This window comes from Neolamprologus multifasciatus, chromosome 16 (genome assembly GCF_963576455.1).
Source record: "Neolamprologus multifasciatus chromosome 16, fNeoMul1.2, whole genome shotgun sequence".
Classification (NCBI taxonomy): domain Eukaryota; kingdom Metazoa; phylum Chordata; class Actinopteri; order Cichliformes; family Cichlidae; genus Neolamprologus; species Neolamprologus multifasciatus.
This window is the reverse complement of record NC_140454.1, coordinates 28,511,136-28,532,944: the sequence shown is the minus strand read 5'-3', so window position 1 is coordinate 28,532,944 and position 21,809 is coordinate 28,511,136. Positions and strand designations below refer to the sequence as shown.

The window sequence follows — 21,809 nt, the reverse complement described above, 5'->3', positions numbered from 1 at the left end:
CTAAACCTGTGATGGTGTGCCTCCTGAAATTTAATTCGCCCTCTTACCTGTTTATGATTTTGAACAGAACATGCAGTTTTTATTCATAAATAACATTTTTTATTTTAATTTAGGAATCAGCATTCATTAATTCATCTTTTTGGAGCTTTTAGACCTACTTGACTTTCCCCGGTCCCTGTCCATAACCCTTTGTCTCCAGCTTTCGATAGAAGTTCCTCAGTTTGGCCTCAAAATCACGTTTATAGGGAGCCGGGGCACGGGCATTAGCTCGCTGGGTACCTGAGATGTAAATGACAGTAAAAAGCATAATGAATGCAAAGCAAGAGAAAGAGCAAGAACAAAAAGAGGAGCACAGACGAGTAAAGACAGATAAATGGATACAGGGAGACTGAAATAAAATTTAATCTGAATGTTCCCGAGCAGAAATTGAGTAAAGCTTGAGTGATTGTGTAGACAATCAGAAATAGCGCATGCAGGTTAATCCTGGATTGTTTTGGGGGGGATTTGTTTTGTATCAGACTGTTAAAGCTTTTATTAATTTTAGAGCAAATACACATCTCAGTGATCAGAGCTCAGCTCAGCATAAAGAGGTGAAAAGAAAAACACTAATAACAGCGCTGCAAAGAAAATGTTTGTTTTGAACCAAGTCTGACAAGGACGCATTCCAAAAAGCTTCTTTGAATAAAGTGTGCTGAATTTTTATCGAAACAATTCTCTTTGCAGCAGAAAGGATCATCGGCGCCCCCCTGCCCTCCATCCAGGATCTGTACCTCTCAAGAACCAGGAAACGGGCAGGGGAAATCATCACAGACCCCTCACACCCTGGACACAGACTTTTTGATCTGCTGCCCTCTGGCAGACGGTACAGAAGCCTGCAGACCAGGACCACCCGACATAGGAACAGTTTCTTTCCCCTCGCCATCTCTCTTCTTAAAAGTTGACCTGTCACACTGCTCCCACTGCCAGACTGCAACTGCACCTTATGTCAATTCTGTAGTATTCATTGCAACTCATTTCATTTCTGTATTTTATGTATATAAGTTTAGATTAGTTATTTATAGTTGGTTTACACAGCTTTGTGTATGTATGTGTATGTATGTGTAATGTGTGTATATAGACACGTGTGTGTGTGTGTGTGTGTGTGTGTGTGTGTGTGTGTGTGTGTGTGTGTGTGTGTGTGTGTGTGATTTACATTGCTGTGCTTGAGAGCCACCATCTACCGGAACCAAATTCCCTGTATGTGTCTGCACATATACTTGGCCAATAAACACGATTCTGATTCTGATTCTGATTAAATAAAGTACATTGTTTCGAGAGGTGGTAAGTGCTTTGCAGCCTTTTGTGTTTTCTATCAGGGTGTGTGGCTCCCTTTATCTGTTCCTGTCTCCTTTCAGTGTCATCCTGCAGAGAATTATGACAAAATGCTGGAGCAGAAGTCTGAAACTCTCAGCATTGACAGCATAGGGGGAGGATGTTTTAGCAACACTGGTGGGCTGGCAGGAGAAGAAAAAGAGATGAACAGCCTGGTGGAGCTTTGGGATAAAATATATTCCAAATATGGAAGGTGGGTCAGCACAGATAAAACCACACATAAAAACTAAAGCTTGAAAGTACCTTGGTGCTTTTATATCTGAACGTGGATCGAAACTGGAAGTCAAGGCCAAGAAAACCAAAACTACAGACACAGTTTCCAGATTGAAACCAGGATGAAGACTCATTCTCATCTTAATATTGAGGTTGGACAGCTGACTTTGTGTGGTGGGATTAATCTTAAAGGATGCTACTTTAATCCCATAAAGCAGAGTCCAGGCAGGAGAATGAGCTCTGTGTTCAGCATCTGCAGCTCTTAACACAGATTTGTCTTGAAATCATCTCTCGCTTTCTTTCTCTCTCTCTTTTAATTTGAATAAGCAAGAACCTCCGAGGCAAATGAAGCCAATCCAGAAGTCTCAAAAGTGCAGTTCCTCTAGTGGCCACTTGAGGCTGATTCTAAAGGTGAGTCAGTCCACAGACTCCCATTTAAAAAAGTCACGTTTAAAGCACAAATAAACATGTTTACAGCCTTCCCAAAGATCCGAGGCATTCGTTACAAATATTATGGGATCACAAGATCAGCAGGTTTTCTAGGTAACAGTGAAAGAAGACATGAGACTAAAATCTCCCGGACTGGACGTTGGACCAACAGAAATCCAGACTCCGAAGTGTTGTTACACTTTAGCAATGTCACAGTTACATCATTGTTACTGTGCTGTTACAATGTAACAAGACAGAAGTTACAGAATAGTTACGCTGCAGATACACCATAGCTGCGGGTAATTACACCATAGATACAACATAATTTTACTGCAATGACTACAACTGCACAGGAGCTACACGATAACATGTCAGAGTTACACTTGTGATGACACAGTAAATACACCATAAATATGCTGTAGTTACTCATCATTACTCATATAATTTAGGTATATTGATTATAAACCGTTAATAAAGTTTATTATGTAAGACAGCATATACACGAACATTTTCATTTTACAGTTTTTATTATATAAAAGGGAGAATTTAATAAATGCTGGGCTGGTGCAGACAGGGAGTGAGACAGAGACTCACCGGGGGAGCTCTGTGGAGAGGAGAGGCAGTAACCTGGGTGGAGTAATGGCGGTACATATGACATCACCTCCTCCTCAAATAAGCTGAATATGAGAGAGAGAGAGAAAGAGAAAGAGATACACACACACAGAGAACACTGTCAGACAGCACAAAGGAAATGATACGCCTTCAGGCAGCGTTAGTCCTCACAAACACACACACACACACACACACACACACACACACAGGGTAGCAGGAATGCAATATTGCGGGTTGCTTATATATAAAATCAGGCAGGCTGCAAAGCCAGTCGCTTCACATGAGTCAGCACGTAATTATGACTGTAAATACTACTTGTAGGTCAAATAATCATGTGTGATGTCCACAAATATTTTACTTCAGAGGCAAAAAGGTGACATAAGGTACCAATTTATGACATTTCATAAGTGGTGATCATTTTGACCAGCAGGCTCTGTCCCCACACAGACACACCTGCAGGACTCACCTCAGCAGCATGACGAGGTCAGCGTCACTGGAGAGGCGAGCCAAGCCGTTGACTCCCTCGCTGCGAATAAACTGCACTTTCTCCCTGCAAACACACACACACACACTTTAGGGGGCTAACCAGATGCAGTCCATCAAGATTAAAGGTTAAACGTGTTCAGTTTGACTGATGGCGATAATGGAGGCGCGGGAGGCCGGACTCAGACAGAGATGGAGACTGAGAAAGAGGCATACTTGAGCGAGTGGTTCCTGGCGAGCTCAGGCTGCCTTTCCTGCAGGATCTCAAATATATTGGGTTGCCGTAGAAACGCCACTATCTTGTCATTGTAGGCTGGAAGAAAAAGAGGAGAGAATCAGCATGTGTGATTTCACTTTATTCTTGCATCCACACGTGGAAGTTTAAGTCTGTCCGACTCACCCACGGGCACCACGTCGTGGTACTGACTCCGACTGGAGCCGCTGAAGGTGCTGGAGGGGCGGGGCAGGACGGGCGGGTTGGTTTGGCGAGAGTCATCCACCACCTGTGACAACAGTAAACACTACAGTTCAGGTCGCATCCTAGTTCTGGGACCGACCCACCAGTTGGTCCAGCTCGGCCTCTGGGACTGTTAGTTCATGCATAATCTCACTGTTTCTCTAAAGGATACCATGAGGTGACATTTATAACTAGCACAAAATACACTACATTATATTTAATTAAGTATTAACTCATCTAAGCCATTGCATTCAGGTGTTCCAGTCACTTCCATAAACCACATAAACCCACACAGCGGTTGCTGAGGGGCATAAAGCACAGAGGTTACCAACTTTCTACCAAGTCAAACGCTACAGACCTCCAAGCTTCATATGGCCTTCAGATTAGCTCGTCTGCCTTGACATGTGCATAGAGGGCTTCATGGAAAAGGTTTTCATGGCTAAGGAGCTGCAGCCAAGCCTTACATTACCAAACACAAGTGTCAGATGCAATGCTGTAAAGCATGGTACCACTGGACTCTAGAGCATTGGAGACATGTTCTCTGTAGTGATGAACACTTCTCTGTCTGGCAATCTGATGGATGAGTCTTGGTTTGGTGGTTGCCAGGAGACGGTACTTGTCTGACTGCATTGTGTCAAGTGTAAAGTTTAGTAGAGGGGGGGAATATGGTGTGGGGACTGTGAGCCAGGCCTTCTCATCCAACATCAGTGTCTGACCTCACAAATGTGCCTCTGGGAGAATGTCCAAAAATTCCCATAAACCTTCCCTGAAGAGTTGAAGCTGTTACAGCACGGCCGATATCACATTAGACACACACATTTTCATGTGCATGTGTCAGAAGCAAACAGATGTACGCAAAATAGTCTAGACCTGGTGCAATGATGCTGGAGAGTTTGGAGCGTCTTAATACTGCAGATATAAACTGTGAGTTCAACCCATAAAAGCAGCTAAACGTTATGACTGCACGTGTCACAGAGCATCATTTTAGATCCTCAGCATCCTTTACATGTTGAATTCCAGATGCTTCCATTTCAGATTTCTCCCCACAGGTAGCACTAATAGAGAGACACTCTCATTTATCATATCCACTTTTTTATTTTAAACAAAGTCTAACTCAGGAAGTCATCTCATTTCTCTTTAATATTTTCTTCAGTTCAATTAGTCTACTGTCATTACAAGGAAAGTCACACGCAGGCTCCTCTTTGTTTAACTACCTTACCTTGATATATTACTGTCACACGGTCCTGGCTCATGCCCTCATCACCTCTCGTTTGAATTATTGTAATTATTGTAATTTTCTTTGGACCACCAAAACAGAAAACCCTGCAATCGTCTCCAAATGGGACAGAACTGCAGCAAGAGTCATCGCCTGCACCCAGTTTGCTGACCACATTACAGCTACTCTCATCAGCTTCACTGGATCCCAATTCCTCAACACCTCCTATACAGTAGGATTTGAAATGTGTTTTAATATTGGTCTTCTTTTTAATTTTGTGTTGCACAGGGCCCTTGAGTACTTTAAAAGGCACCAAAAAATAAAAAGTATTATTATTATTACTCCAAGCAACAGGTAACATCTTTGCCACTAAGACGGCTCTCAAACTGACCTCCGGCTCTCTACACCGTTCTTGCTGGTTCAGAATAAAGACAAAAGTCCAAAAATTGCACCATCTTTCTTCTTTTGCACTATTTACACCTTAGAAACCATCAGATGGGTCCGATTTGAGACCTCGAAGCCTTATGTTTGACACCGTAGCTGCAGAATCTTACACAGCTGGACACATCTGAGATTCTCCCTCTAATAGTGAGCATTACTACCTTGATAATACCTTGACATGACTCTTGTTGCGAGATGCTGTTATATAAACTAGAAGTGAGCTTCTGTGGCACTTTTTACTCTATATTAAAGCTGCTGTGACGCATCCTTGATGGCTCCAACACAGGTGACGCCAACATTCAGAGTTCATGGACCATTTTTCAGTTTCAAACTGGCCTCTCTAAACATGCAAACCCTAAGCGTGCTCCAGGCAATGAGTGCTCTGCAGCAATGGCGAGTCTCTCACCTCCCCGGCACTGTGGCTGCGCTGGCGGCTCAGATGCTGGCGGTGGGCCAGCAGCCCGGTGGAGCGAGAACTCTGGAGGGGCAGCCGCGGGTCGATGAAGGTCGTGGAGCGACAGTTATGATCCACGAAGAAAGGCTGAGGGTTGAGGCGCACATAAACTAATCAGAAAATGTCACACGCAGCGCAGTGAAGGTGAAAACGGGCGTCATCGCGTGGCATACCTTCCCAGTGTGATCGTGCTTCATCTCCCAGCCCCGGGGAAGCTCCAGCTGCTTATTGGAGAACATGTTGAGGAAGGTGACGAGGTCGCGGTTGTGCTGGTAGCGCTCGAAGAAGTGAGTGTCTCGACGCACCTTGCTGATCATGTGCTTCAGGCAGGTGTTGCTCGTAAACATGCGATAGGCACTCTGAGGGGAGGTCATCAGGAAGAGACAGGAGAACCAATGATGCTATTTTCCTTTTTTATCTGAGACATACTGTTATTCAGGGTTTTTCCTACATGATTAGTGCAGTATCAGTACATCAGGTTTGAAAATAACTGTGTACATGGAGTTGCATGTGGAGTTTTCTAACAGCTCAAGCAGTTAAAAAGCAGAAGTTATAAAGATCTTTATGTTGTATAAGAGGAAGAAAAAACAGATTAAACTAAAGTCAACACATCACATGGAGCTAAAGGGGGCAGACTATAAGAGTCTCAATATCCCTAATATTAGTGACTACCCTGACAGAGGTCCCTTATGACCCCAGCCAAATATGTCAATGTGCTGATGTGATGTAGTTCTTTATAGATCCTGGCCCATTTCTTAAAATACTACACTTATATAATCACTTTATTGTGATGTTGTGCAGGGAAGTATGACTAAATGAATGAGAACAGAGTGTGCGTAATTCCCAACATGACAATGAAAATATTTGAAATCTTCCACATCTGCACTCCAGATGTTTGCTCAGATTTAGTTTGAAGCATGGAAGAAAGAAAAGATGAAAAACAGCCTGACTCTGATGACCTCATTGTAACGTGTTGTTAATCACTTGTCACTGATGCTGGCATACATATACAGAAGAAAAGAAAACGATCCGTAACAAGTAACAGGTGACGATGTAATCTGTCAACTACTAGTTTCTGAAACTTGGATAGCTAAGCAGAAACATGAGCCTAAATGGTTTTTGGTGACCTTGCGTATGTTAGATCTGCTCTACAGGTGTGTTGGACTGACAGGGTTTGAATGCAGCACGGTGAAGAAGTCGGGGCTGCACAGGAACTTGGCGCTGGGCGACTGGAGCAGCAGGGAGAGACGCGAGCGGCCGCTGGAGTGCGCGACGCCGCTTTCTCGTCTGTATTCTGAAACAGAAACGACATCCAGTCAAAGCCTGAGACACCAACCAAACCGACCACAGCAGCTTATGTCAGGAAAACACGTCTACAATTCTGCATGAGTGATATGACAAAGAAAGCTGCTCTTCTCACATCTATTCATAACAAATAACAGTATCATAGCTACCAGTAGCAGTTCTGACGATGAATCATCTTCCAGAGGTGACTCATTTAATTGCACAAATGTCTCCTCGTAAAATGAGCACCGAGCTCTCGTCAATGAAACCTTTAATTACTGCATTTGTCTGTGAGATGAACTAACCAGAAATGGAGTGTGGCATCAGTTCGCTTTCAGGTTCAGGAACCAGGTCGACGGAGCTTTCCTCTGACCGATCGCTGTTGGTGATGGTCCTCCTGATGCTCTGATATCTGTCATCAAACAGTGACTTTAGCTTTTCAGTTGCTCCCCAAAGGAAGCAAAGACCATGAAGCATGCATAAGCTGTCTTCTTCTGAAAGTCTGAGAACTTCTGTTTATTCACAGGTACATTAGCTCAAAAACAGGCAGATTATAAAAAACAAAAACAAAGAGATATCTGCAGGTCTCACCAACATACACAGATCGGTCTCAGAGAACACTGTTTTATTTAGAACCCACTTTCTATTTAATGATAGGAACCCTTGGCTTAATCAAGGATTTGCACCACTTCACACCACTGGACACTTCCAGATGCTTCAGGTGTGGCCATGTGTTACCTCAAAGCTAAATAGACCAAAACAGTGAACCATCTGGAAAATATTTCTTCCATTAGGAAAATATGTTTCTGAAAACATCTGGATCTCTTTTACTTTAGATCAACAACAAGTGATTAAAAACGTCTGTGGGAGTTTCTAGAGACAGAAATCTGAGGCTTGGTCACCCATTAAACATCTACAAAGGTGTTCAAGGAGCTTTCAGGCCTCGGTTCAGTAGTTAACAGTGTCACATGTCAATCAGTGGCATCCTGTACTCTTACTGATAATTACTTCTATCACTCACCGCAATTTAAGAAGAGGTTAACTCAGGACCCGCCCACTTTTGCATCTCTATGCCATTGACTTTTTGTGTTATCTGCATTAGACGTTAATTTCTTGAGTTAAACTACAATTACTTGGGGGATAAACTGATTTCTTTAACGTTATCTAGATCCCGGTCTTCCAAAAGCTCCCAGTCCTCGGAGAAAGTTCATGATTTCTTCCCTCACAGCCCACCTGCGGTTCAGCTGCTCCATCTGCTGAATGGAGTTGGAGCGGGTCAGGCCCTGTGGGGCAGGAGGTCCGGTGGGCCGCTGCCACGTGGTGGTCCTGTTGACATGGTCCACAAAGAAAATCCTCCCATGGCTGTCGATCCGGGCCTCCCAGTCTGAGAGGCAGTTAAAAAGGGATATAAAGCAGGTGTTTAATGGTTTGAAGACATGTAACTGTTGAAAGTAACACACTTCAGGAATGTCATTTTTAATCTGAAATGAGGAAAATGGATAAATGTGTGTTTACGTCGGGAATCACTGCATCCATGATGTCATTCTGTGGCTGATTTGGGGTTTCAAAGTGTTTGTCAGGCTGACTCAGCGCAACGCATGTGAACAACAGATGTGGACGCGGGACGGTCGCGTGAATAGAAACACACACTGCCGCACACTGAACAGTACAGGGCATGCAGACACACACACACTCACTGGGAGGCAGAGGCTCGTCCACACGTTGGTATCGGTGGATGTCGTGACGCACAGAAGGAAGTGAACGCACAGGATGTCCATTAACGTGAGCACCTGAGCACAGGAAACACACAGCACACACAGGGAACTTTGTTTTAACTCGGGATGAAAATGTCATGGGTTGTAATGTCCAACAAAAACTGTGGTGACCGACTTTTGGAGATTTGTGTAAACGGGACTACCTTCCTCTCCTTCTGTTTCTGTGGTAACTTGTTCTGAATCTGCAGACCCCGCCTCCTCAGATGGCTTTGCCTCGCCTTCCTGTTGTTCAGCCACACCCCCTGCAGCCTGCAGACTCAGCCTCCTCACGCTGATCTCCTCCACCTCCTGTTGCTCGCTAGTTGGTGGCTGCGGTGCTTCAGCTTCAGCAGCGGCACCTTGCCCGCCCCCTTCACCATCTGCAGCCTGATTGGTCGGCGGGGCGGTAGAGTCTATGTCTCCCCCTGGATCTATGGCGGTCTCTGCTCCCTCCTCTGCTTCCTAGAAAATATAAGCGTTTAAAGAGATGGCAAAATAATCACAAAATCATTCAGTCACATATATACAGATATGAAAGGAGTCCATAGCTCACGGCATGAGGCAGAGCTGGCTCCGTAACCAGGGCAACAAAAGTTTGACTCCATGCAAATATGTGTCAGTGCGTAGGCGTCGCATCTCAAAAAGAAACAATCATGGAAGATTTGTGATAAAAATTCAGTGGAAAATGGAAACAGATCACTGGTTCCCACTCACAGTCTGTTCCCAGAACATCTCTATAGGGACAAAACAAGACAGACAAAAGACCTCCATGAGCCTGTGTACAGCATTAGCCCACCATACGACAGTGGAAGCAGGGTGGCAGTGGTTCATTAGATCTCTGTGTCCTTTAATGAAAGAACCAGAACCACAAGATCCTGCTGTTCTGTTTGAGCACTGCGGGAAAAATAACGGCACTTGGGCTGCACATTAAAAATGAAACAAATGGAGAAACTCTTCTTCAGAGGATTTAACCACAGTGATATATTTTCATATCTGACATATATGTTCATATTCTGATGTGCTTTGGCTAAGCCTCAATTAACGAGGTGTGGCTCTGACCGAGAAGCCGAGAACACTGCATGTCAGAGATGGGGCCAGCACATGCTGCTTATCTTCGTTTTTTTATTCTGAATGAGACTGAATTTACAAAATAAATATCATGTTGTATTCAGTAAGATGTGAATCTAGAGACTGGGACCGTGAACTCTTTAAGAAAGTGTTTGCTGTGGTTATAGTGCAAGCCAGCCAAAGGATCATCTTCCCATACGTTTCTTTTTAAAAGCAGAGGTGTCGCCCCCTGCTGGGGGACAAAGGCACTTCCTTGCTTAATTTTTCAGACACTCAGTGAACTTTACTTAGTAATTAATTAAATGTACAGCAGACTTTCCACACTTACCAGCTGTCTACTCTAAAAGTGCGGGAGTGTTAAAAACTGCAGTTCCTTGAATGGCCACTGGAGGCTGGCTCCAAATGTGACTCAGTCCTTATAGACTGCTGTGTTAAAATGTCAAATTTTACAGCAGAAATAAACACATTTAACTAGAATCTAAATTTAGAGTTTAATTACAAGAGGACTGTGCTTTTAGTAAGTAAATTCGAGCAGTAGTTTTCTTAGATGCACTAGCAGATATGTCCATCAGTGTGCCATATCCATCCAGTATATGGAAGCAGGACGCAAACCAAGCTTACTGGGGTTTCATCTGGATATGGACGCTGCTAAAAACTTAGATGGCAATGATCACAAATATAACAGGACATGGCAAAAAAGTCTACACTTCCAATTGCAATTTAGGTCATAAAGTCGTCAGCAGTGTGAAAAGCTGAGTAAGTTTCTCATATACTTTTAGCTAGCAAGTTAACTTCTTTTGCTCCCTGATGGCAGATTTAGGCAGTGACACTGTGTTTGTGTGTGAAGTGCATCTAAATTCAATAAATACTTCTGGTGGTTGGAATAAATAACTTTTTGTGTTTTAATGTTTTTGCAGGACTGGTGCAAACAAAGCAGTAAATTTTGCTCCCGTGAACGCACCACAGCGGTGGTCAGTGTGACTGGACAGCTGTCTGAAGATGAGAAGACCGTCTGAGGGGCTGTTGCCATTGAGCAGCTATCGATCTCTGATAAGGGCTCCTCGCCAGCCATCCTTCCTTGCTCAGGAGCGTCTCCACCTTCTGGCAAAGCATCATGGGACGCAGCCTCTGTGAATGGAACCTCTTCCACTTCAAGGAAAACATCCTGCTCCAAAACATCCTCTAAGTCCATGCCAGCAACGGCCTCTGCGGCCGCCTGGGCCTCGGAGGCCGTGTCTTCTGCCTTAGCACCTCCACCCACTGGCCCCGCCTCCAACACAGACCCCACCGGTCGCTCAGGCTCCTGCTGCCCCTCAGTGTCGTCTTCATCAGTGCCACGGGCATCAGGAGGCTCTCCGTTCATTAGCAGCGGCGACAGGGGTACCGGAGTGATGTCATTGGCTCCGGATCTTTCTTCATCCTCGTCTGAATCGATATGCAGCATGGCGCTCAGCCTTGTGTGTGTCGGGAAACTAGAGCGCAGTTTAGGTGAGGCGGCACCCAGAGGTCGTTCACCAGGTCCTTTAGGGGCCTCAATAGCATCCAGACTCTCACTGAATGACCCCTGGAGCATTTCATGACCTGCAATGCTTTCAGTATCCATAAATCTGCCCTCTGCTCCAATGAAAGGCAGCTCCTTTTCCAGACAGGCCGCGGTAGCGCCTTCCCCCGTGCCCTGGGAGCCCTGGGAGCCCGTAGGAGAGGGGCCTGCTGAGACCAAGCTTGGAAGGTGATGAGGCAGGTCTTCATCATCAGAAGGAGTCCCTGGAGCTCCATTCAAGGATGAAACACCGATGATGGAGTCAGGGGAGGCGCCTACAGCCGGGAGAACATGTTAGTGAAAACAAATTCCAAGAAAATGTGAAGTCATGAATATTTAACCACAGCTGAGAGGCAAACTTACCATCCGGTCCTGTCGAGGTGAGCTCAACTTTGAACTGCAGCTGTCCACTAACGTGCTCAGTGGGCAAGCGTCGACACAGAGAGAAACTGACAGGCTGGACTCTGCACAGTTAAAGAAGCAAAAAAAGAGAGACCTGTGTGTCTTTTACACTGCACACACAGATAAAGTACACATGAAGGTCTGTTTATGTGTGCGTGACTCTATGAGTGAGCTCCTACTCGCCTGTGTCTTCACATTTTCCACCTACCCAGGTATTTTTTCAATGAGCCGCTGCACAGGGATCGTAAGCTGGCCAAGGAAGCGCTTGATGATCGGTCGGCTCTTGGCAAACTTGTCCTTCACTTCAATGTAGAGGATATCCGTCATCAGGGCCACAAATGTGTATTTCTGCAGAGAGGCAAAAGCATCGATATGCAAAAAAAGAAAGAGGGAAACACATCATGAGTTCGATGGTAGAAGTATTTCAAAAAGACAGTCTTACTGGAGATTATGGGGTGCAAACAGAAAACTCAAGGCACTTTATCTTTAGGTTAGCCAAAAGCCAAAAACAGACCAACATCTGTCTGTATTAAATACCAATCCTGGATGCCAGTCTATCAAAACCTGTGGCATGATATAGTCCCCTGTGTTAATATAAATGCATTTAACATTCAAAAAAAGCTTGAAAAAGTTTAAACGACGTCACCTCTCCATGCCAGACGGGGTTGGTGGTGTTAGCGATGATAGCTGATCGGCGTTCCTGCCCGTGATGGCTGAAGACGGGGAACACGCTCCTCTTCCCTGGGTGGATTGACATCTTCAGGTACGGATCAGGATTAAAAAACATCCCCTTCTTCAGGCCAGTAGCACGCAGGTCTGCAACAAAACAGATGACGAGAGAGACGAATATCAAAGCAAAGGATTGAAGTTCTCGCTCCTTTGCTTGTGCACGGCTTGACCTGCAGATGCATCATGGCTAACAAAGGCGAGTGGTTTGGGTAAGTGAGGTGGACATCCCATTCTTTTAAACTAATTAAACTGAACCTGATATCATCACTGGGAAACTGATAAAAACTTCAGAGTCTCTCTGGTGGGGAAAAAACCCTTCAATACCAAGGCCTCTGTGTTTACTCGAGTTTACTCTAGTGTTTCCCAAAGGGACTGTAAGACACAGATGAAGATAAGATGGATCACTCGGTTAAAATCCAAGCATCTGTTCTGGGATTTATGGTGTGGCTCTTCCAGATTTGGAAAGATTTGCAAAGAGGCATTTAGCAAAACTGCTAAACTCACCCGTCAAAGTGAAGCTGATCAGTTTACGAGGATGTTCGACTCCGACCTGCTCAGCCAGCCCTTCCACCTGAGATAGAAGAGACAACGTCACACTTTAGATGCTATAAAACACATGGAGCACATATTTTCCAAGGACCACAAACACACACACGTTTGTCCTACTGAATTCACAGAAATTTAAATCATAACTGTGGACACGACTTTGAAGGTTGAGGGAATAAATTAGAACTGAACGCAGACAGCAGTGCATCAGCGAGGAGCCAAATCTCAGCATTTATGTGGGATTGATTACGGTCACAGACGACTCAATATTGAGTCATCAATCAACTGAAAAGTATGAAACATGCTATATAAACCACCGTGAGGCTCCATTATTGAGAGTGATAAATAACAGGATTTCTTAAGGCAGACTGTGAGCCAATGAAGGCAGTTCATTGTTTAATAGCTCAACGTGCAGAAACGTGAAATAAATGGCTTCAAAATCAGTCCTGCATACTGAAATATCCAAAAACCACCCACATCTGCTATTTTCAGAAACTGGAGAAGGTCCACGACTCCTGAGTTAAAGCTGATCTTCCTTTCAAAGGAGCGCTTCCAGGCTTGCTGCTTGCTTTAGATCATATCCTGGAAGTCCATTCTGACCACTTCCACCTGAGCATCTGGGATTCTCTCCTGGTGTGTCACAACCATGAGTCTTCATCTCAGATTTTATTTTAGAAACAGGAAGTGACAAAGAACCACGCCTGGTAAAGAAGGGTAGGTTTCCATTACTGCTGTCAAAAAATTCTCACAGACGATTTCCCACTGACTCAACTTTCATGTCTCTGACTCAGCGATCAAATGGTAGTTTGAGCTTGAGAATCCACAATGTCCAAGCGGAAACATGGTACATCCGGTCAGGAAGGCCGTGGGAAAACCATTCAGAGCTGTTAGAAAGGATCCCTGCTGCAAAATCCTCTTGTAAAGATCTCAACATTGCGCAGCAGCTTTGTCAGAAATTCAAGAGTTCACGTTTAATACAGAGGACGAAATTCAGCACACACAAGTACAACTACCAAGAACGGGAATCCCAGGAAAGCATCCACAAATAACAGAAACAGCTGGATGCAGTCCAGAGGTGTTAAAGGATATGAACTTGAAGGGGACATTAATGATATTTAAGTCTGGTTTGTTTTGATGTTTTATCGTTGGAGCTATTACAATCACGATAATCATAACCAGCTATCCCCATCATATTCCAGACTTCACATGTATAAATCTCAGAGTGATTGATCAGTGCGATCCCTCCCTCACACACCAGGACTGCTGGGTTCTTCACAGTGATGCACGGGGTCGTGGCTCTCAGGGCTCCGCTCACTCCGTGGTAGTACTTGAAACAGATCTTTGTCTCAGCTGCAGAGGAAGCAGAAAAGAGTTACAGCCCTTTAAAAACATCACATAGAAAAATCTTTAAAGCTCAGCTGCACCTGGAGGTTCATTCTAAATGTTCTCCTTTGATTTGGAGGTAATTTTTACACTCAGTGAGGTCTAAATCATCACTGGCGACCATTTAGATCATTTTAAATATTTTATAGCAAGAACTGCAAGAAGTGCAGAGATACTTTTCAATAACCAACTTACGCTCCATAAAGTAGGGCCCGGGCTCGAGCCTCCACACGATCTGACCCTTCTGGGTGCCATTCACCCCTCTGTTCTTACAGTCCCACACGTTGGATGGACTGGTTTCATCTGTAGGAGGGTAAATGTGTTAGTTCACTCTTGCTTTAGACACATCCGGCTCTTGCAGCGTTTATTTTTAGACCAAAGAATGTGAGTTAAATCAAACAGCATGCTCTGCATTGTGCCGCTGCAGTGCAAAACTGTTCTGCCTTTCAGCGTGTTTAGTCTGCGGACTCTGTCTTCCAAAACACAAGTTTGCCTTTAATCAGTGAAATCCATTCCCAAAATAGCCTCCCTGTAACCTCCAAACAGAAGGACAAACTCCAAACTTCCTCTGAGTTAAAAACGGGGAGGGGGAATTCCGCTGTACGTAGCACTTTTGCGCACAGATTAATGAAGCACCAACCTCAGCTGACTGGTGGAAGTGTGTGTGTGAGCATGCCAGTGTGTCTGAAAGGGAGGCAAGGAGGGGAGGGCAGGTAGCTTATCATTGAATGTCTGCTTAGTCAAGGAAAGTGGTGTCTCCTCTGGGGTATAAGACCCCGGAGAAGGTAATGAAGTCCTGGCGGCCTTATGATCGATATGAAGTGACCTGACGCCCCACCAGGCACCGGCAGTTTGCATCGTCTCCTCCTCCCACACAGTTTTCCCAACAAGGAAGGAAATGTCTGGAAAATGTAATCAGCTTATCCAGATGGGTTAAGTCTTAGAGGTCAACAGAAATTAAACTGATCGCCTGGTAAACAAGTTAAAACCATCACAAAGTCGAGTCCTTTATAGGAGTAATTTCACGCCGTCCAGAATTTACTGCCGTCTGTTGTGCGGCAGGATTGTCTGACCTTTCCAAAACCAAAGGCGCCCATTGTTTTCTGAAGCTCATTATCCATCACTAACACAGTCCATCATGCTGATGAACAGCTCGCAGAGTTGGAGTTTTCCCTCAACGTCACTTTGTAATTATCTGGGGTAAAGAGACAACGTTCATTATTTGCTTCAGTGAACAATGAAAAGGGAAATTTATGACCGTGGCAGAGATCCCCGTGTTTAATGTGGTCAGAATATTTTTCAAAAACTATGTTAGAAACAAAAATTTAACTTGAGTTGGAAACTGGGTTCACCATGACACAGAAGAGACTCATGCATACATCTGACCCTGATTAATGTCCTCGCAGCCCCCCATTAGGAAATTTAACGCCTAAACCACGGGGCGCCAATTTGGAGTATTATATCTGTGCACCCAGATGAAGGCAACACTCTGGCTTATTATGAGCTGCCGTGCAGCAGGTTAACATTATCATTAGGCAGTAATTTCACACTAACTTTGCTCCAAAAGGGCATTTGACTGCTGTATCCTGAGCAAAATTTGGCTTATGAGGTAAAATATTCTGTATATTTGCACAGATTCTAACCTGCTGTGTCTTAAAAGACGTGCAAGAGTGGGATACTTTTTAATTGTTACCTGTGTGTGCACCTGATGTGTGTGCTGGATCACGGTGCAATTTTGGATGTTTATACTTACAGCTTATTATTACCCCCCCCCCCCACACACACACACACACACACATCAGCAACCCACAACTTCAAGCTTTGCTTCTGTGCACTTTTTAATATTTGTGCTAAATACCTCAGCACCATTAGAAATACTCCATTTCCCATAAGCCCCATACCAGCCATGTGTGCACAGCCAATAAAAACAGCTTGAAAGAGGGGGTTAAGAAGCTGAGATCACAGCAGTGTGTAAACACTCATGGTCGACAGTACACCACACTTAGATTTTTCAGACATAAAAAATAAGAATAAGAATCTGCTTTCAATCACAGAAGCTCACAGAGGAGCAGATCTCTTTTGGATCTTTACTACGTGATCAAAACAGAGTGGACTGATCACCGGTGTGCTGGTTTCACACTCTGATTGCTGTATTAGCTTTCACCATCGTGGACAGATCTGCGTGAGCCCGATAGCCCTCTTCAGCACTCAGGTCGACGGATTTCCTCCCTGTCAGATTCCTGTCTCTAAGCAGGATTAGCGGACATTATTGGAGACCACCCGGCTCGTGCGTGCTTTGTGATGGTGTGTGTGTTATCGTACACCGAGGCAGAGCTGTGACACGTTGACTCAGCCTCCAGGCCCGGTGTAAAGTCTCAACAGCTAATGTTTCAGTATTGACTCACTGCTGGAAGCTCCTGCACGAGACTCTGCACCAAGCTATCGACAGATTTCGACAACAAAACATCAGGATCAGCCGAAAAGCTTCGAGGACACGCAGGGTCAAGTCAGCTCTGAATGACGGCGAGCTGCCAAAGAGTTCAGCAAAACAGATTCAGGGGTAAAAATACACGTAAAAGTTAAAGTGGGAAAAACAATCATTCAGCTGGCGCGTTTTTGTGCTGCTGATTCTGATCACATACGTGGGAAGTGGAAAAAAATTTATGGGGGCCAATAAAGAAAACACATTTTCTTAACCATAAGTCAAAATTTTAGTTTATTATCTCAAAATTTAGAGCTACTTATCGACCTATCGAAACGTCCATAGCAATCAAACTGTAGATTTGAGTGTTATAGTCTAATTTAGTTTCCGTTCAGTGGTATCTTAGTTTTTTATACTTTTGCCAAATTCTTAAATATAAAGACAACAATTTGAACAGCTAAACTAACTCTGGATCTAATTCTGAGTTTCTAGGCCCTGTATTTGCTAAATCCAGCATACCCTGAAAGCTGAGGACTCTTTGAAGTGGGGTCTGTAACAGCCAACCACATTAATATGTGACACCCACGTTGATAACCTTTACCTTTATGGACTGTCAGAGTTACAGAGTCACTAGCAATGGATTTGACATATATTGACATATAATGCCACCACCTCTTCTATCCACCCTTCCAGGTCTATATTGGGTATTAGCAGTACTTTTAACAATGGAAAGCAGAAAGCCAGGCGTGTTTTACTTTTAAAATCAAAGGGAGTAGATTGTCTGATGAGCCATCAGGGCTGGCATCACCTAAAAACAGCTACAAAGATGAGCTCAGAAGAGAACAGTGGATAAACAGGTCTGCTACCCCTTGCGTTAACACCAGTGTTGAGCTTATTAATATGCAAAACTTAAGTTCAGTTTAGGCTGCAATGACAGTGCCCTGAGATGAAGTCGAACACTATCGAACCGCAAGCCTTCCAATCAGTGGACCTGCTCTACTGTTGGAGCACATACACCTCGCCTTTGCAAAGATATCAGCATTATAACAGCATCAACACTGATCTGAGAGATAAGCTGTCCCAGACGTGTGTCATTTTCAGGTCACCCCATATAAGACTGATTAAATCTGAGAAAAGCTCCCATCTGACCCCCTCAGAATCAGCTGATTGCTTTTCTACAGTAACTTTAGGATATTTAATGAAACCAAGCAAAATTCTGTGCTCACGCTAAGTGTACGTTTTTAGAGTTACAGAAATGTAATTTTTTTTTTTTTTTTCTCTAGGATATGTCGTAAGTATAGGAGATAAGCCCACATGGCATTTTCAATTTATGATCCGTTTTACACACACAACAGAATTCACAATCTGAAGCCAAATCCATTTTTTTCTGCACATTTTTTATTTATCAGCAGTTCTGAGCATCAGCATTTTGTGACCTATCATAGTTTGAATAAAATGCACCAGTTTAATGTCTCTGATGAGCAGAAAAAATCACTGGTAGCCTGGATGATTGATCGGTTTTCTCATAATTTACTGGAGAAAACTTTAAAAAGTGCATTTTGTCTAAATTTTCAAGGCTTGTATCACTGTGTTGGATAGGCGGTAGGGCTGTGCGATATGACCAAAATCTCATATCCCGATATAAGAATTCTATCGTCCCGATAACGATATAAATCACAAAAATGTAACATTTTCTGTAAATTCTGTGAATCTCGGGCAGCTCGACTTGTGAGAAGTGTTTCCAGCTGCGCGTCATGTAGCTGAAGTCGAGTGTTTTAACCGATGCATGAAACTATACATTCTTAGACATAAGTTGTAACGGCCGCCGTTTTCTTTGTGAGTATTTATTACACGGCGTGCTGCGGGGAAAAGCCTGTTCTAACGTTTGAGTCTAAGGTTTATTTTTTAGCACCTGACGGCTCTTTTTTAATTCTCATCCGTAAATAATCTGCTCTTTCACGTGATTCAGTTTATTTTGAAAAGTCTCAACAGGATCTTGAGCTTTATTGTGAAAGGTTTACGTGGAACATAAACAAGCGGACACGCGATGCTGTTACCGTTGTTGTTGCTAACCACAACGCATAAAAACAGGTGCTTGTCCGTCTGTAGTGTGGTTATATTAAATATAAGAGAAAGAGAGAACTTTAAGAAATTAATATAGCCACTACAGTGACCATCAAAACGATGAAAAAATATTGCCGTAAACAGTTTATTTTGCGAAACAATAGACGTTTTTATATCGTCATCCGATATATATCGTTATATCAAACAGCCCTAATAGGCGGCTTTATTAAAACAGCTTTTTTACCTACGTTTAGATGCCAGGATCATCGCCTTACTGCAATTCCTTCTGAATCCAATAATTTTGTAATGTAGCCATATTGCAATGTTTCTTAATGTGGCTGTGAAATGGAGACACAGCGCTGGCGTTCACACGTTTTGCATAATAATTTGGACAGTTTTTTAAATCACCGAAAGATCTGGATCATAGAGGATCTTGGGAATCAGTAGCTTTTACAGTAAAAAACTGAAATTTTGCACTGATTCATCAAAAATGCTGACGTACCATACAAACCACATCAGCTGACTCTGAGGGGGTGAGCTGGGAGGCACTGACTTGAGATTTGACACAAATTAAAGTTCCTTTACTTGCCATTGCATCATCTTACCGATGTGGTACAGCCCGATCCAGTCTGTAGCATCCACTTCCTCCTTTATGTCCCAGGATATGACGAGGTTCTGGCCACGGTTCAGCGTGTACTCCAGAGTGGACGCCGTCAACGAGGACCGGCTCTGGGATGTCACCAGGTCAGTGTCGCTGTTTGCCCGCGGAAGCCCGATGGGGCTGCTCACCACGGACACGGTATCTACAGCCGCCCCGCCCCTCTCCGCCAGAGTCCGCAGGTTCTCCGGGCTGAGGGTGTGCCGGAGATGCGGGCTGCGCCTTCGTGGGGCCGACAGGTGTTCGCGGCCCCCAACGGACAGGTTGGGTGGATTGTGGGAACGGGTCCTGGGCGGCAGGACCGCTGTGGCGAGGGAAGGACGCATGTTGGCAACAAGTGAAAGAAGTTAATGAGTAGAGCCGAGAAGTAGAGGCAGAGATGAGCTTCTTATTGAGCCGGACGGTCACCGAAGCGATGACACATGTTTCTGATTTATCTGCCTCTTGTCTAGAAGTGATGTGTGGGTTCCTGATCCACAAAGCTGTCCATTTTCATCCGTTTTCGTCCCTTAATGAAGCCAAACAGTCAACTCATTAGTTCATGTTATCCAGTGGCATTAAGAACCTGAGGATGGAGAAAGAAAAGAAAGACAGACAAAACTCAGTGAGCTACAAAATTGCTCTGGCACAACAAAAGCAGTGATTGCACGGCACGAACTGCAATCAACAAATGGCTGAACAAACATCCGTCACCGGAGCGGCTGTTTGCTGTCAAAGAAGCCGTCACAGACACAAGTAACCCGGCACCGCCACGTGGTCCATCCTTTCCAACACTTTTACTTTTAGAGCTCATTTTGTTTTCTTTCATTAATTTAATGCACTATTTACTTCTTTGAATGATGAACGATGCGTACCGTGTGTTCGCTCTCTCTGCTAGAAACACTCAGCCCACATGAGGAGAAGAGCAGGCTGAAATGATCTCATTTGGAATGCATTATCTCTACGAGACCGCTGGAAAAGGAAATCTTTAAAAAAGCACACACACTCACTTACACACACGCACACTCGTGTCTGCAACAAGGTTTCAGTCAGTGTAGGCTGCCTCAGTAAAAGAAAGGAGAGAGGTGACAAGCAGCTCCCAGGAAGCTCTTCAATCAGCAGATGCCAGTTTGGGAAGTGTCTTGGGAGTGCTGTCAGAGTCTCAACCACAGCCATTTTGTTTTTAAAGAAAGGATGCCATGTGACTTCAGAGTCTAGCCAGGGGGAGGCTGGTTTCAGTTAGACTGAGGAGCATTAGCGGTAAATGTGTGTGTGTTTCTTTTCTTAAGGGTAGAAAAGGTTTGGTAATATTTAGCTAACGCATGCCTGGTGCAGTCACTGGAAAATAATGTGGGCTGCAGTCTCAGCTAAGCCTGATATCTGTGGTATTTGAAGTATGCCTCGATAAGCGAGCCGCTGGTAACATTTTAAAACTGTCAGCTCGTCTGCAGACCTCAAAGTGGGTTGTCAGACTAATGGTATTCAAAAAAAACAAGAATCACTAGATGGTCTGAGCTTCATTTTATCTTATGATAAGTCACTGCAGCCTGTTAGGGTTACAGGTAGGACGTCTCTTATTTGGGACACTCAAACAAAAACTATGTCTATGAGATTTAATTTGAAAGGTAACACCTTTTGGCTTAAAATCAAAACCTAACACCAGCTGCAGAAAGGATGCGGGTGACCTGGTGGAGGTCAAAGAAATGAAACCGAGTCTCCAGAAGTAACTTAATCTGCCAACCAGGTCTAAAACTCACTGCTTGCTCTTTAATCTGGACCAAAAAAATAAAAATGACTGTAAAGAACTATGGAGAAAAATAAATAAATAAATGACTTAGTAAATAATTATGCCATTAAATGCACCCCAAAATTTAAATAAACGCAGGCTATTATTCTATAGTTTGTAAAAAAAAAATAGATAGATAGATACATTGACATTTCAGTTCTTTACCTTTGCAGTCTTAACTTCCACCCAAATGTACATGCATATTATTGGATAATCACCACGCTTTTATTCTGAAAGTTTGACTAATGACTATGACTAATAATAACTAGTTTGAAACGGTCCTATCTAACATTTTCCCTACTGGTTGTATCGCTGACCAGGCTGCCCCTATGGTGGTCCATGCAGCTGCTTGCACGGCTCCATCGTCTTAAAGGATCACTCTAACCTGAACCTCACCTAAGCTACCTGCTGGAGTCCAGCACACTGAAGCTGGAACTCATCTGAGTTACGTATATGTCACAACGTTCATGGCATAAATTAGAGTACAAACAGCATTATCTAATTCTATGTTGCACTTA

General features: G+C 43.9%; 1 protein-coding gene across 4 annotated transcripts in view; it reads right to left on the bottom strand.

The window, feature by feature from the left end:
• The window catches only part of hecw2a (HECT, C2 and WW domain containing E3 ubiquitin protein ligase 2a), a 46,845-nt gene that overhangs the window by 15,909 nt on the left and 9,127 nt on the right, over positions 1–21,809 (bottom strand). For 2 of the 4 annotated variants that reach the window (XM_085136699.1, XM_085136700.1), the window contains exons 2-21: positions 19,474–20,091; positions 14,578–14,685; positions 14,255–14,349; positions 12,958–13,024; positions 12,371–12,540; positions 11,933–12,072; positions 11,686–11,786; positions 10,744–11,597; positions 8,879–9,176; positions 8,658–8,750; positions 8,194–8,344; positions 7,266–7,372; positions 6,846–6,970; positions 5,850–6,035; positions 5,629–5,763; positions 3,509–3,629; positions 3,325–3,421; positions 3,092–3,175; positions 2,608–2,690; positions 159–279 (exon numbers count right to left, since the gene is read on the bottom strand). In XM_085136699.1, coding sequence (XP_084992825.1) covers positions 159–279; positions 2,608–2,690; positions 3,092–3,175; positions 3,325–3,421; positions 3,509–3,629; positions 5,629–5,763; positions 5,850–6,035; positions 6,846–6,970; positions 7,266–7,372; positions 8,194–8,344; positions 8,658–8,750; positions 8,879–9,176; positions 10,744–11,597; positions 11,686–11,786; positions 11,933–12,072; positions 12,371–12,540; positions 12,958–13,024; positions 14,255–14,349; positions 14,578–14,685; positions 19,474–19,852 — 3,515 coding nt within the window. In that variant the 5' untranslated portion in view covers positions 19,853–20,091. The remainder of the gene's footprint in view (positions 1–158; positions 280–2,607; positions 2,691–3,091; positions 3,176–3,324; positions 3,422–3,508; positions 3,630–5,628; positions 5,764–5,849; positions 6,036–6,845; positions 6,971–7,265; positions 7,373–8,193; positions 8,345–8,657; positions 8,751–8,878; positions 9,177–10,743; positions 11,598–11,685; positions 11,787–11,932; positions 12,073–12,370; positions 12,541–12,957; positions 13,025–14,254; positions 14,350–14,577; positions 14,686–19,473; positions 20,092–21,809) is intronic. The other 2 variants (XM_085136701.1, XM_085136702.1) reach the window with 2 other exon arrangements.